At 37.1% G+C, this 16,952-nt stretch overlaps 1 protein-coding gene across 2 annotated transcripts in view; it reads left to right on the top strand.

The window, feature by feature from the left end:
- The window catches only part of faf1 (Fas (TNFRSF6) associated factor 1), a 163,029-nt gene extending 146,278 nt beyond the window's left edge, over positions 1 to 16,751 (top strand). For both annotated transcript variants that reach the window (XM_049486053.1, XM_049486052.1), the window contains exon 19: positions 15,916 to 16,751. In XM_049486053.1, the coding sequence (XP_049342010.1) occupies positions 15,916 to 15,999 (84 nt within the window). In that variant the 3' untranslated portion in view covers positions 16,000 to 16,751. The remainder of the gene's footprint in view (positions 1 to 15,915) is intronic.
- The last annotated feature ends 201 nt before the right edge of the window (positions 16,752 to 16,952 follow it).

Genomic DNA, 16,952 nt, shown 5'->3' with positions numbered 1-16,952 from the left:
CCTCCTTCACTCCTCTATCCTATTTATTTCCATTTGACCTCCTTTAGGCCCCATCTAAAAAAATTTTTACCTTTAACTTCTATTACTTTTGTACTTTTGCACTATTGTAAGTCGCTTTGGACAAAGGCGTCTGCCAAATGTAATGTATTTTTTGCATTAGCATTTGGATTATTAGTTAATATTTTTCGAATAATTGCTGTTTAAATCTACAACAAAAGTTTATCTACTTTCCGAACTTCTCAGTCATCATTTCTCGGTCTACTTCTTTCATCAGTCTGCACACTGTGATCTCACTACTTTGAAGATTTATGTAAGATCATTTTGAATTAGCATTTGCATTAGCGGTCTTAGCCTCTGTCCGAGAGTCACGCCTCCTTTTTCGTCTTCTTCGTCGTTGCCATCGCCGTCGTTTCAGAGTCAGTATGCTTAAGGTTTACGTCTCCTGCGTTGGCGTGAGTTGGGCTCCAGTGTTTGGTTTGGCCCTTGGCCTGTAGTGTGTAGAGCCGCTCTCTCAGCCCTTCTAAAGGCTGGCCAGGAGGCAGGGCCGCGGGCTGTGCCAGGGATCCTCGACACCCTTCTTCTTCTTCTCTCTTCCTGTGACCCAAACCCCCCCTCCCCACCCCCTCAAACATCCAGCCAACCTCCCAGACAGCCCCCCAACAACACCACCACCACCACCACTCAACCCCTACTCAACCACCACCATCACCATCTCCAGCCATGCTCCAGTTAAGCTCCAGCTCAGCGAACGCTCGCTAACGCCCTGCTCCCTTCCTGCAGGCTGATAATGATCTCCCACTGCTTTCCTAATTGGCTAAATAAACACTCCACAAACCCGGCACTAACTCAGACCTGGCTATTGGGTTTTAATTAATGGTGAAGGGCCCTAAATGGCTTCATTACAAGCTCGTTGTTTCAGCTGCACGCTCTGCTCGCTGTTTGGAAACCGCTGTATTATTGTCCGTCCGCTATTATTTATTTTCCTGCGACTCCTCTGACTGCAGCCCTTTGATTCCTAATAATGAAGTGCAATATTTATCCCTCTGCCTTTTGAAGTGGCGATGCTTCGCTCCACAAAGCCAGGATTGCATCAGTGAGGACTTTGGCTGCGCAGCTCATTGTTAATTTAGCTTAAATGTTTTGCTTGTGCGCTTCAGGATCCGTGCCATTCTAATCTGGTTTGTTTTTTTTTTGTGTTTTTTTTCCAGCGCGCTCCGAGTGCCTTCGCTACGTTTGCTCTGCCGGCTCGTCTTCATAGCATCCACCTGCTTCATTATGAGAGCTCGGCATTGTGATTTTAATTAGTTTGTACCATTGTATTGACGGCGCTAATCTTTAAACATACTTTTACTGAAATTAATTTTGCGACTTTGGCAGCTGCGGATCATATCGGCAAATCCTGTTTCTGACGCGAGCACGGCTTCATCTTCAAAAAAAACAAAGGTGTTCTGTTCCATAAACTCTTTCTATAAAGGCATGCATGTGTAGAAGCAGTTACGCTGGATTTTTTAATTTTAGTTTTTCATTTCTGTAGTTTTTTCCAGTTTTTGTCTAGATTATTTTATAGATACAGCCTTCGTTAAACATTTTTTCTCTCTCTCAGCCTGCATGGTGAAATTAGCTGCAGTGAATTAGCTCCCGCAGAGCTGCGCCTAATTAAACTCCGTCGATGCAAATTGAACTCTGTAGGAGTCAGTTTAACACCAAGTCCTTTTCGTTCACTGCGATTTCCTTCACTGCGTTATTCTACGTACTTCAGCGTGAGCTGTGGTGAGATATGCTCAGGGTAGATACTTTGGGCCCCAATCCCATTTTTGCTTTGTATCCTTACATCTTGTTTTCTTGTTGTTTGTGAGCGTCAGTGGTTAAAATAGTCCTGTAAGACATGGACCAACCCTTACACAGGTACCCAGTACACATAGCCAGAATAAATAGTTTGGAGATCCATGAGTCATCTGCTGGTGTTGATCCACTGTGTTTTATTATCAAGTCTAAAGTCAGTGCAGTTTTGTCTGCTGACAACATTTTTATGGAGATGCAAGAGGATTTCATTTTCCAGCAGGACTTGGCACAGAACTGCCCACACTGCCAAAAGTAGAAAAAGTACCAATTGGTCTTATGTAATTCTGTAATCTATATTCTAATTTTCGGAGACACAGATTTTGTGGTTTCTATTGGCTGTAAGCCATAATCATTTTGAGATGCACCAGTATGAAACCCAAACAACATCCAACCCAGAATCTCAGAATAATCCAGCCAGATCCCTAAGTCCAGACATCAATTTACCAGTTTTCATTTCTTACTACCTAAATAGTCCAAAGATTTAAAGATTAAAGATTAACCACTTAAAAATGATGATTTTCTTTGATTTTACCAAATTAAAAACCTCTGGAATATAATCAAGAGGAAGATGGATGATCACAAGCCATCAAACCAAACTGAACTGCTTGACTTTTTGCACCAGGAGTAAAGCAGCATGAAGTTATCCAAAAGCAGTGTGTAAGACTGGTGGAGGAGAACATGATGCCAAGATGCATGTGATTAAAAAACAGGGTTTTCAAATATTAATTTCTGAACTTTCTTAAAACTTAACACTTGTTTTCCTTGCATTATTTGAGGTCTGAAAGCTCTGCATCTTTTTTCATTTTCGGCAAATAAATGCTCTAAATCCGAATATTTTTATTTGGAATTTAGGAGAAATGTTGTCTGTAGTTTATAGAATAAAACAGCAATGTTCATTTTACTCAAACATAAACCTATAAATAGCAAAATCAGAGAAACTGATTCAGAAACTGAAGTGATCTAGGGACAGACCTTAACCGAAGCCGGTCTGTGTGTTATCTTGTTGGCTGTATCCGTTTTTTTTTTTATCTGTCTCTTTATCTGTCTGTTCATCTCTGTCGCTCTCTCTGTGGTGGCGGGGTGGTGGGGTGCTGTGTTTTTGTTGGACTGTGTGGGGCCGTTCAGGATGACTTTGTTAAAGGTTTAGAGGGATTATCTGCCATCAACATCATCATCAGGGCCTAAAGAAAACAGCCAGCAGCCATGCAGCTCTCTGCAGCCTCCCTCCCTCCCTTACTCTCTTTTTCTCTCTGACACTTCTTCTTCTTCACTGCAAAAAATGAAATCTTAGCAAGTGAACTTATTGAGTTTCAAAGCAATAAATCGTATTTCTTGCTCTGATAAATTCTTTTAGTCTTACTAAGCATTGTAAATGTAAGACTGTCTTACTTATTTTAAAAATAATTTACTTAGAATTTTCACCTTATTTTAAGTCATTTAAACTCAAAGTAAACACAACAAGTCACCAGTCAGGTTATTCTGATACTTGTGTAGAAATTTAAGCTAGAAAATAAAGTATTTTTGTGTGATTTGAGTCTTATTTCACTATTTTTGAGGCTTTGCTTATTTTAAGAATACTTTATAAGCAAATTTTGCTTACCCTATTGGCCGATTTTTTTTGCTTAATTTAAGCGTTTATTTTATCTAGTTTTTGCCAATGGATTTTTTTGCATTTCTTCTTCTTCTTCTTCTTCTTTATCTGCTGCTTCTTCTTATTCTTCTTCTTCTTCTTCTGCTTCTTCTTCTGCTTCTTCTTCTTCTTTATCTTCTGCTTTTCTTCTTCTGCTTCTTCTTCTGCTTCTTCTTCTTCTTCTGCTTCTTCTTCTGCTTCTTCTTCTTCTTTATCTTCTGCTTTTCTTCTTCTGCTTCTTCTTCTGCTTCTTCTTCTGCTTCTTCTTCTTCTTCTTCTTCTGCTTCTTCTTCTTCTGCTTCTTCTTCTTCTTTTGCTTCTTCTTCTGCTTCTTCTTCTTCTGCTGCTTTTTCTGCTTCTTCTGCTGCTTCTTCTTCTTCTGCTGCTTCTTCTTCTTCTGCTTTTCTTCTTCTTCTGCTTCTTCTTCTTCTTTTTCTTTTTCTTCTTCTCTTCTGCTTCTTCTGCTTCTTCTTCTGCTGCTTCTTCTTCTTCTGCTTCTTCATCTTCTTTTCTGCTTCTTCTTCTGCTTTTTCTTCTCCTTCTTCTGCTTCTTTTTCTGCTTCTTTTTCTTTTGCTTCTTCTTCTGCTTCTTCTTCTGCTTCTTCTTCTTTTGCTCCTTCTTCTGCTTCTTCTTCTTCTTCTTTTGCTTCTTCTTCTGCTTCTTCTTCTGCTGCTTTTTCTGCTTCTTCTTCTGCTGCTTCTTCTTCTTCTTCTGCTTCTTCTGCTTTTCTTCTGCTTCTTCTTCTTTTTCTTTTTCTTCTTCTCTTCTGCTGCTTCTTCTGCTTCTTATTCTGCTTCTTCTACTTCTTCTTTTTCTTCTGCTTCTTCTTTTTCTGCTTCTTCTTCTGCTTCTTCTTCTTCTGCTTCTTCTTCTTCATCTTTTCTGCTTCTTCTTCTGCTTTTTCTTCTCCTTCTTCTGCTTCTTCTTCTTCTTCTGCTTCTGCGTCTTCTTCTTCTGCTTCTTCTTCTCCTTCTTCTGCTTCTTCTCCTGCTTCTGCTTCTTCTTCTTCTGCTGCTGCTTCTTCTTCTACTGCTTCTTCTGCTTCTTCTTCTTTTGCTTCTTCTTCTTCTGCTGCTTCTTCTTCTTCTCTTTAATAACTCTTCACAGGATTACCGAGAGATGAAGCGCTGCGTCCTGAAATGAGTTAGCTTCGTTTGTTTGCTTTCTCTGAGTGAGTGTGGATAAGTGTGTGTGTGTGTGTGTTTGTGTGTGTGTGTGTGTGTGTGTGAGTGAGTGTGTGTGTGTTCCACTGCTATGATCAGTGTTACACCGATTAGTCTAATATAATTGGTGAAGGGCAAGCAGAAGGTTCTGGAGAAACAAACAACAAGTGATGCAGAGGAGAGAAAAAAAGAGAGAGAGAGAGAGAGAGAGGGGAGAGAAGAGAGAAGCAGGGGAAGGAGTTGAGGGGAGGAAAAACAACAGCTTTGTTTGTTGACAGATGCTTCTGCTCTTATGGTCTGTTAATTGGATAACAATGTAAACAATCACCCATGGCATCTGTCTCCTGCCATAGAGTGCCACCTTGTTTCTCTCCTTTTTTTCTTGTTCTTCTGTTCTTTTCTTCTTCTTCTCTCTTAAAGAGAACAGTCATCTCAACACACAGCCCCACCTGCTCCTCCCTGCAGCCTCATTTACGTCTCTACCTGATGCTTGGGTGTTACAGCAGCGTTTCAGGTTCATTTGCATCGGCAGCGATTGTGAAGCGGTTCGCAGGAGGAGGGAAGGGAAGGGAAAGTGAAGGTTTATTACGGAGGTTTATCACGGTTAGAGCCGAGCGATGTGACTAAAAAATGTATTTTCAAGCATGCAGTTAAATTTTCCAAGATTAAAAATTAATAGTGAAGTGATTCAGACTGTAAAGGAACAACATATAAGGAGTCATGTAAAAACTAAGAAGTGTTAATTAACCGTCCTTGTTTGTTTTGAGTCAAATTGACCCGTTTTAAAGTTTGAAGATCTGGAAAAAAAGAAATTGGGGGCGCTGAGTGGTCCAGCGGTCTAAAGCGGGTTTAAAGCGGGTTTTTGCCGGCGCTCAGAGGGAGCAAAATTGACCCTGCTCCCTCCGGTTGGGTAGATGCTGCTCTCTCCCCACATCGCTAAGGGGTGATGTCCACAGCACAGGGCATCTGTGAGCTGATGTATCAGAACCGAGTCGCTGCGCTTTCCTCCAAGCGTGCTGTGATGCTGGTCGGCAATACTGCATCAAGAAGCGGTGTCTAACTTCACATGTATCAGAGGAAGCATGTGTTAGTCTCCACCCTCCTGGTGTGTTGGGGTATCACTAGTGATAGGGGGGAGTCCTTAACCCTTTCAGACCTGCATTGTTGGTCCAGTTTGGACCATAAGAATGCTGTGATGCAGTACGAATGCTATTTTTTTTTCTATGCAATTCACATAAAAGAAGACTCTAAAAGGCTAAAGAAAAATAAAATTAAATCTGTGTTTAAGCCTGTGTTTAACATTTTAGTGTAGATTTGATATTGACATTTGTATGTCACAAACCATCCATAAACAGTAACATTAACATGATCATAGTGTTCTAAATTACATGAAATTAGTAAAAAGAAAAAAGCTTGTTGGCCTTAGTGGGGGGCCACTAATGTCATTAGGGGTCCTAATGTCTAAATTGCTGGGGTTTTTTTTTCTGATGCAGTGGGTGGAGCTAAGCTACTGTAATTTTTTATTTAACTTTGGTTTGTTTAATGATCTATTCTGATGGACAATAAGCTTTATAATTAGCGTTATTTGCAAAAAACAAACAAACAAAAAAAAAAAACGCATGCTGTCCATTATAATGGACGCACGGTCTGTAGGAGTTTATTATTGTAATCAACATATGAAATGAAAATGTTATGTTTCAATGTTATGTAAAATTATTATGTTTTATATGTTAGTCTTTTAAAAGTGATAAAGTAGTGAAACATTAAGAAAAGTTTTAACATGTATTTTTTATGAAAAACGAGTGAATTATCCTATTTGAGCCATTACCTGTTAGAGGTAAGGAACATTGTTGCACTAAATATTGATAGAATAATTAGTAATGGAGTTATTAATGCTTTTTAGGATTTTTGGTGCATTTATCTGGGGAGCTGTTAACTTGCGTTTGTTTCTGAGGCTGGTCATTCAGGATAATGAACTCATCCTGTGCAACAGAGGAAACTCTTGCTTTTCCTTTCCTGGGGCGGTCCTGATGAGTGCCTGTTCCATCATCATTTTAATGTTTTTGATGGTCTTTTCGCTGACTGCACTTGAGGATACTTTCAAAGTTCTTAAAATCATTATTTTCGGATTGATGACTTTCATTTTTTAAAGTTGAGTAGTTCATGCTTCCCATAATATGGATTTGAACATTACTTAAATAGGGTTTTTTCACTGTATACTTGTAACTCTACCTCTTCAAACTTCCCAGGATGTGCCAAGCATTTGATATGATAAGCAAGAGAAACATATGACATTAATAATGCTATTTAATAAATACAGTGGTGGAAAAAGTGGCGAAATTAAATAAATTCTTAGAAATTATTTTGGCTTTTGGAATAATTTTTGCTCTTGTTTGTTTTGGTTTAAAATAATGAAAAACCTTGACAATACATACAAGATAAATATTAGTTTTATTTGCAACACCAAAACTAACACATATCTATAAACAAGTCATATATATATACAGCTCTGGAAAAAAAAATAAGCGGCCCCTTAAAAATGATGAGTTTCTTTGATTTTACCAAATTAAAAACCTCTGGAATATAATCAAGAGGAAGATGGATGATCACAAGCCATCAAACCACCAAACTGAACTGCTTGATTTTTTGCACCAGGAGTAAAGCAGCATAAAGTTATCCAAAAGCAGTGTGTAAGACTGGTGGAGGAGAACATGATGCCAAGATGCATGAAAAAAACTGTGATGAATATAAATTTGAATATGAACTTGTTTTCTTTGCATTATTTGAGGTCTAAAAGCTCTGCATCTTTTTTTTATTTCAGCCATTTCTCATTTCCTGCAAATAATAAATGCTCTAAGTGACTATTTTTATTTGCAATTTGGGAGAAATGTTGTCTGTAGTTTATAGAATAAAACAACAATGTTCATTTTACTCAAACACAAACTGATCATCATTCGAACAGAGCAACTGTCCTTCACATTGTCTCAAAAATTTGTAATGAATAGTTTTGGTTTAAAATAATGAAAAAATAATAAAATACACTGAATTTAAGGTGTGTACCAACTTTTCACTGGTACTGTTTATCGATATTCATTTAATTTACATTGCCTGGCCTTAATTATAGAACATTATTATAGTGTCATCACTTTCTCTAACTCTCTTTCTCTCTCTCTCACTATAAATTCTATGTTCTTTCCCTCTCTTGCAATTTCCCCATCCTTCTACCATCCTTCTGTTGCCCCACTGCCAGCCCCGTGCCGGTGAGGGTGTCGCCTCGCCCTGCTCCTGCTGTTGAGAGCCTCCGAGTGCCACCTCCTCCCGGTGTCGCGCTGCACCCTCAGGTCATGCTGAGGAACAAAGGGCAGCTCTCACACGCTCAGATGAGTTTTGGGGGCAACAGAGCAAATGTGCCGATACTGGTGTTTTATCACGCTTTTCCCCCGAGAGCCCCGGCCGCTCTGATCTCACCGACATCCATCAGATCAGCAGCAATTCCTCCCAAAGCATCATCCAAACAGTCCCGCCTAATAAGACACCCCGATGTGAACGTGAATGACTCTTTTTAGTGCAATTCCGTAAACAATCACACAGCTAATTAGTCAGCGTCTGTGGTGCGGACGCAATTTTACCTCAGATATGATGTAGAAAACATTGGCACTTAATGCTGCTTTTATTGGCACTTAATTACAAACATCTGCTGCTGCCTGAAGAGAATTCTGCTGCACGCGCTCACTGTCGCCGTGTACTGCACCTAACTAGTGTTATCACAGGGGTTTTTAGCAAAACAAAAATATCACACTGTTCTCATTTCCTATTATACAGCTCGGGCAAAAAAATAAGAGACCACTTAAAATTGAGTTCCTTTAATTTTACCAAATTAAAAAACTCTGGAATATAATAAAGAGGAAGATGGATGATCACAAACCATCAAACCACCAAACTGACCTGCTTGAATTTTTGCACCAGGAGTAAAGCAGCATAAAGTTATCCAAAAGCAGTGTGTAAGACTGGTGGAGGAGAACATGATGCATAAAAAAAGACTGTGATTAAAAACCAGGGTTATTCCACCAAATATTAATTCTGAACTCTTACAACTTTATGAATATGATCTTGTTTTTTAAATAATTGCTCTAAATTAGAATATTTGTATTTGGAATTTGGGAGAAATGTTGTCTGTAGTTTATAGAATAAAACAACAATGTTCATTTTACTCAAACATAAACCTGTAAATAGCAAAAACAGAGAAACTGATTCAGAAACCAGAGCTGTACATGTGCAAGAGACAGATTATATCTGTCCAGTATCATTTATGTTACTTTAATCCTGGATATATGGAGATATTTGGAGTGCATTATTATTAGTATTATTAGTATCATGACATTCTGGATCATTGACTTCTGTTACAAATCTGATAAAATTCTTGTATTCTTTAATATCTCAGGGTGTGCCATATCATATCGTATATGCACTAACTCTTTTTTATTTATTTGTTTGTTTGTTTGTTTGTTTGTTTGTTTGCTTGCAGTAGTGTATTCTTGAAATATATATTTTTTAATTTAGTGTTTTGTCATATCACCAAGAGTATCGCTATCTCGAAAATACCATGAAATATTGTAATATTATTTAAGGGCCATATCACTCACCTCTAGTTGTCACAATACCAAAATCATGACTTTCGATACGTTAGCTGCATAAATATCAATACCCATACTGAAACAATACCATGGAAAAAGCCTATAACATCAGAAATGAAAGGAATAATAGAAGAGATTGAACATAAAACTACAATCGAACAGTAAAGATTAACAATATTAGGATGTTTCTTCTGCATTTCAAATAAGAACATAATGGTTTATGGAATTTCTTTGATAGGTAACGTAGTTAAACCAGTTGGAAGTTCAAAAAACAAGACATTGTTTGGTGTTTTGATTCACTCAGTCACTGAAAAGCTGAAGAAAGCAAAAAATAAGGCATTTAAAAGCTGGGAGCCTTTACGTTAAAACAACTTTAAAATCTGCTGTTATTTAGTGAATTATCATGTAATATGTGTGGTGTTTAAACACTTTGAGGAACTTTGAGTTTGAGGAACGATGGGTTCTCGTCCAATATTGCATTTATGTGCAGAAAATGATGAGAAAAAGACCCAGTGCTTTCAGACCTCAAATAATGCAAAGAAAACAAGTTCATATTCATTTAGAAAAAAAACAACAGTACTTATGTTTTAACTTAGGAAGAGTTTAGACATCAGTATTATATTATAGATCAAAAATAATCCTGGAGTTTTCATGCGTCTTGGCATCATGTTCCTCTCCACCAGTCTTACACACTGCTTTGGGTGACCTTATACCACTCCTGGTGCAAAAATTGGCAAGGCACTTCAGTTTCTGAATCTGTTTCTCTGATTTTGCTATTTATAGGTTTATGTTTGAGTAAAATGAACATTGTTGTTTTATTCTATAAGCTACGGACAACATTTCTCTCAAATTCCAAATAAAAATATTGTCATTTAGACCATTTATGTGCAGAAAATGAGAAATGGCTGAAATAACAAAAAAGATGCAGAGCTTTCAGACCTCAAATAATGCAAAGAAAACAAGTTACGTTTACATTTACATTAATGTTATTTAGCAGACGCCCTTATCCAGAGCGACTTACAACAAAAGTTCATATTCATAAAGTTTTAAGAGTTCAGAAATCATCAATATTTGGTGGAATAACCCTGGTTATTTTTAATCACAGGTTTTTTTCATGCATCTTGGCATCATGTTCTCCTCCACCAGTCTTACACACTGCTTTTGGATAACTTTATGCTGATTTACTCCTGGTGCAAAAATTTAAGCAGTTCAGTTTGGATTGATGGTTTTCAATATGGTAAAATTAAAGAAACTACTTTATGATTTGTAAAGGTTTGTAAAGGATTATCTCTTATATATCAGGTGCGCTTTAAAAACGGACAATTAGTGCAGGTACAGGGACCTCCTGTGATCTTTGGCTCTGAAGTGTGAAAATGAGACTACAGTTGTCAGACGTGGCTCAGTTTGCTCACACTGCTGTTCCCGGCGCTGTGGAGGAGTCCGGTGGGTTAATTGCTGGTGGGGAGTGGGAGAAGGAGGTCTGTAGGGCTCGGAATAGAGGCTTTAATCAGGCTGCAGTTAATGCCCTGTGCTGAGCTCGCGCTGAGTCGGACACACAGGTGTGAATACAAGGCCTATGTAACAAGAGAACTGCCTGCTATTAGCTCTCACACACACACACACATACACACACACACACACACACACACACAATGATTTACTTGCTTCCTCTCTGTCTTTCTTTCCTTATGTATGTCAAAGGACGATTTTTCACACATGAAAAGTTAAACCAAAAGTTCAATCTAAGGATCTTGTGTTTGTTACAGTGTATACTGTGCATTTCGTACGATTAGTTTTGGTAACTCAGTAGTGCTATTCTTATTAAATATGTACCTCAGTAGTGCTATTCTAATCATACATGTACTTCAGCAGTGTCATTTTAGTCATAAATTGACTTCAGTAGTGCTAATATAATCATGAATTGTCTTCAGCAGTGTCATTTTATTCATAAGTTTCACTTCAGTAGTATAAGATAGATAGATAGATAGATAGATAGATAGATAGATACTTTATTGATCCCCAAAGGGAAATTCTAGAAAATTGACCTCAGTAGTGCTATTCTAATAATGAATCAACTTCAGCAGTGCCATTTTATTCATAATTTAACCTCGGTAGTGCTATTCTACTCATAAATGTACTTCAGCAGTGCCATTTTAGTAACAAATTTAGCTCCATAGTGCTATTCTAATCACAACTGTACTTCAGCTGTGCAATTTTAGTCATCAATTTACCTCGGTAGTACTATTCTAATCATAACTGTACTTCAGCAGTAACATTTTATTCATCAATTTACGTCAGTAGTGCTATTCTAATCATAATTGTACTTCAGCAGTGCCATATTATTCTTCAATTTACCTCAATAGTGCTATTCTAATAATAATGAATCGACTTCAGCAGTGCCATTGTATTCATGAATTGACCTCCGTAGTGCTATTTTGATCATAAATGTACTTCAGCAGTGTCATTTTAGTCATAAATTGACTTCAGTAGTGCTAATATAATCATGAATTGTCTTCAGCAGTGTCATTTTATTCACAAGTTTCACTTCAGTAGTGCTATTCTAATCATAAATGTACTTCAGCAGTGCCATTTTAGTCATGAATTGACCTCAGTGGTGCTATTCTAATAATGAATCGACTTCAGCAATGCCATTGTATTCATGAATTGACCTCCGTAGTGCTATTTTGATCATAAATGTACTTCAGCAGTGTCATTTTAGTCATAAATTGACTTCAGTAGTGCTAATATAATCATGAATTGTCTTCAGCAGTGTCATTTTATTCATAAGTTTCACTTCAGTAGTATAAGATAGATAGATAGATAGATAGATACTTACTTTATTGATCCCCAAAGGGAAATTCTAGAAAATTGACCTCAGTAGTGCTATTCTAATAATGAATCAACTTCAGCAGTGCCATTTTATTCATAATTTAACCTCGGTAGTGCTATTCTACTCATAAATGTACTTCAGCAGTGCCATTTTAGTAACAAATTTAGCTCCGTAGTGCTATTCTAATCACAACTGTACTTCAGCTGTGCAATTTTAGTCATCAATTTACCTCGGTAGTACTATTCTAATCATAACTGTACTTCAGCAGTAACATTTTATTCATCAATTTACGTCAGTAGTGCTATTCTAATCATAATTGTACTTCAGCAGTGCCATATTATTCTTCAATTTACCTCAATAGTGCTATTCTAATAATAATGAATCGACTTCAGCAGTGCCATTGTATTCATGAATTGACCTCCGTAGTGCTATTTTGATCATAAATGTACTTCAGCAGTGTTATTTTAGTCATACATTGACTTCAGTAGTGCTAATATAATCATGAATTGTCTTCAGCAGTGTCATTTTATTCACAGGTTTCACTCCAGTAGTGCTATTCTAATCATAAATGTACTTCAGCAGTGCCATTTTAGTCACAAATTCACCTCAATAGTGCTTTTGTAATCATAAATGTATTTCAGCTGTGCAATTTTAGTCATGAATTGACCTCAGTAGTGCTATTCTAATCATAACTGTATTTCAGCAGTGCCATTTTATTCATCAATTTACCTCGGTAGTGCTATTCTAATCATAACTGTACATCAGCAGTGCAATTTTAGTCATAAATTCACCTCAGTAGTGCTTTTGTAATCATAAATGTACTTCAGCAGTGCCATTTTAGTCACAAATTGACTTAGGTTAGCATTGGCTAACATATTAGCACCCCCCTCCTTAAGCCCCATAGTGTTATCATTGTATTTACCTTGGCTTGGTGAGTATGTAATAACAAACAAGCTCTATCTCAGAGGGAAACAGGACACTGTGCTCAGGGTGACGTGATCAGATTACCCTGCCTCTGCTTCATGATGTCAGACACGGACCTCACACAGCAGAAATCACTAATCCTGGCCCACACACAGCAGAAAACCAGCTATACACATGTTTAACACAAGCAGTAAAGCTCTTACTTTAGTACTGTCTGTACAGCGGAAAAAACATATGTTTTTTCATACGTTTTCAGTAATTTTGTCACTTTTGAAACAGATAAAATAACCTAAATGCATGTTTGGTTTGCTTTCCAAATAAAATGCATTTGCAAAAGTACTGTTGACAATACTGATCGAACATTGAACATTTATGTATACCAACAGATATACCAACAGTAGTGCTATTCTAATCATAGTTTTGCCTCAGCAGTGGAATTTTTGTCATACATTGACCTCAGAAGTGATATTCTAATCATAAATATACTTCAGCAGTGCAATTTTAGCCATCAGTTAACCTCAGTAGTACTATTCTAATCATAAATGTACTTTAGCAGTGCTATTGTAGTCATCAGTTGGCCTCAGTAGTGCTATTCTAATCATACATGTACTTCAGCAGTGCAATTTTATTCGTAAATTAAACTCAGCAGTGCTTTTCTAATTATATATGTAATTCAGCAGTACCATTTAGTCATAAGTTGACCTCAATAGTGCTATTTTAATCATAAATGTACTTAAGCAGTGCCATTTTAGTCATAAATTGACATCAATAGTTCTAATCTAATCATGAATTGTTGTCAGCAGTGTCATTTTATTCGTAAGTTTCACTTCAGTAGTGCTATTCTAATCATAAATGTATTTCAGCTGTGCAATTTTAGTCATTGTATAGTGCACTATAGGACTCTATGGGCGTGGCCTAAGCTTTTGTTCTTAATGGCTTTATTTGTTTTACTTTTATACTTTAAGCAGTTTTAAAACCAGTACTTTTACACGTTTACTTAAAGAGTAAAAAGCTTGAGTTGATACTTCAGCTTCTACAGAAGTATTTAAACCCTAGTATCTATACTTCTACCTACAGGCTTTCAAGCTTTTTTTAAGCTATTTTCCTTAATGGTATTTTTTTTTTGTACCTTAAAACAGTACTTTTTTTAAACACTTTTACTTAAAGAGTAAAAAGCTTGAGTTGATTCTTCAACTTCTACAGAAGTTGCTATTCTAATCATACATTTACTTTGGAAGTGTAATTTTACTCATACATTTACCTCAGTAGTGCTATTCCAAGCATAAAGTTACCTCAGAAGTGCAATTCTACTTAAAATAAATCACTTCAAGCAAGGTAGTTAGGAAAGCTTTTAGACTTTTTTTATGACTTTTAGACACAAATAATACTGTCAAACACAATAGATCATGTTTTTAGAATTGTAATGCTATTCTAATCATGCTTTTGCACCAGCAGTGCCATTTTATTCATAAATAATTAAACTCTAGTATATATATATACTTCTACCACTACCAGTGGACTATTAGGTTTTCAGTCTTTACCTGACAGATTTTAATGTACAGTACAGGCCAAAACTTTGGACACACCTTCTCCTTTTTTATGCGTTTTCTTTATTCATTATTCATGACTTTTTACATTGTTTTTTTTTTTGAAGCATCAAAAATATGAATGAACACGTGGAGTTTTGTATATATATATATATATATATATATATATATTCTAGTTTCTTCAAAATAGCCACCCTTTGCTCTGATTACTGCTTTGCACACTCTTGGCATCATTCTCTCAATGAGCTTTAAGAGGTGGCCACCTAAAATGAAAAGTTTTCCAACAGTCTTGAAGGAAGGAAGGAGTTCCCAGAGGTGTTTATTAGCACTTGTTGCCCCTTTGCCTTCTTCACTCTGTGCTCCAGCTCACCCCAAACCATCTGGATTGGGTTCAGGTCCGGTGACTGTGGAGGTTCAGCTCATTTTTTGTTAAGTACATAAAACTCCACATGTGTTCATTCATAGTTTTGATGCTTCAGTGAGAATCTACAATGTAAAAGGTAGGGGTGTGACGAGACACTAATATCAAGAGACGAGACGAGACAAGATACTGGGTTCGCAAGAAAGAGACGTGACAAGATTAAAAAATACAATTTTAAAGAAAACGTCAAAAATGAAAAATGGCTTGAAAAATTTGACAATCATATAACGCAAACTTAACAGACTGGTTTCTCTCACACATTGATTCTATAAGAAACAGAAATAAGAATAAGAATAAAAAATAAAAATAAAACTTATATAGTGCAAACAATAAGTGCAAACCACAACCAGTCATTTTAAGACTATGGTTTGTGTTTTTTTCTCCTAAATCTCTTGTAATTTAACTATTCAGAACCATAACCAGTCATATTAAGACTATGATTGTAGTGAAACAGAGACAGAACATGTTTTTTTAATACAGTACAGAGCTAAGGGATTAGTACAGCTGTCTATGAAACAGTCAGGTGTAGGATTTACTTACAGTATTTATATATGGTTTGTGTCTTGTTGGTCACTCTGTTACAGTTTATTGTTTCCACTGGAGCCAAAATGCAGCCAGACATACAACTTAAAAGTAGCAGAAGCATCTTCTATACAAATACCTGAATTTTCCTCTTCTGCTGAGAGCTGCTCTCACTGCTCAGCCACCACACTCGCTGCTATCTCTACTGTGTTGCCAGATCCCTCTTAAAAAGTCCACACTTAACTGTTTTTTTGCCCTGTGAGACAGGTTTAAGCTTTACGAGAAATATTGTTTGTTTTAATCTCGCGAAATCTCGTTAAACCCCTAGTAAATAGTCGTTAAAATACTATTCAATTGTTCTCTAATTGAATCTTCTTGTGTCTTATCTTGTTTTTTAACAGATAACACAGTTAGACCCGGCGTGGACGCTGTTGGAAGCCAAGCTCTTCCCCCAGGAGACGCTCTTCCTGGAGGCTAAAGAGTAGAACTGACTCTCGACTGACTGCCCCTGGACAAATCACCCCGAGCAGCGACGACGAACTTTAGCATGGTGTCCGCAGAAAAGAGACACGTACACACACACACCCCATACACACACACACACACACATACACACACAGTACATGAATACCGAGTGTATGTTGTTGTATGCACACTGAAGCTTTCACAAGCACAGAGATACAGAGAAACACATACACCACAGTTGCAGTGTCACAGTTTTTCTCCGATCACTGGTAAATCGATGGGAAAAAGTTCAAAAAAAGAAAAGAAAAAAAGAGTAAAACAGAAGTGTGGAGACCTAGACCGGCATCAGCGATGATGTTCCTCTACGGCTGCTTTTTAAAACCTGGTTTGTGTTGAAACGAAACAAAAAGTAATAATAAAAATAAAAAAACGACCAAAAAAAAAAAAAGAACAAAAAAAGACGGAAAACGAAAAACAGAGACATTTCCTGGAGAACGCTGGACTGTCTCCTTCCTCTCGCTCCATTGGATCCCTCACTGTTTGGCCACGCCCCTATGGAGTGCCAGCCGCCGTCCCCATTCACCCTTTTCTCCTCTATAATCCCTGATCAGACCTGGTTTTAATCTCAACTGCTCGGAAAAAAACGACAGGTCCCTCAGGTTTTCTTTCGTTTTTTGTTTTTTTTTGTTTTTTCTCCTTCCCTTTTGTCCCTTTAAGTTTGATGCTGTATTAGTTTTAGTTTGATACATTATATAAAATATATATGAACCTCTGTCCGTTTGACTATGCTTATTTTTTGTGTTGTTTTTATTGTTGAAATTTGGATTTGGTTACAGCAACACAGACCAGAAAACGAAGCCAAAAAGAAGAAGAAAAAAACCACCTCAATTCTTTTCACCACAAGCCACTTCTGAGATGATTTTGGGTTTTGATTTATATCGTCATATCAACATATCTTCGCTGTCCAATGAAA

This window comes from Astyanax mexicanus, chromosome 12 (assembly GCF_023375975.1).
Source record: "Astyanax mexicanus isolate ESR-SI-001 chromosome 12, AstMex3_surface, whole genome shotgun sequence".
Taxonomy (NCBI): Eukaryota; Metazoa; Chordata; class Actinopteri; order Characiformes; family Acestrorhamphidae; genus Astyanax; species Astyanax mexicanus.
Note: the sequence above shows the minus strand (reverse complement) of the source record. Positions and strands in the feature narration are given on the sequence as shown.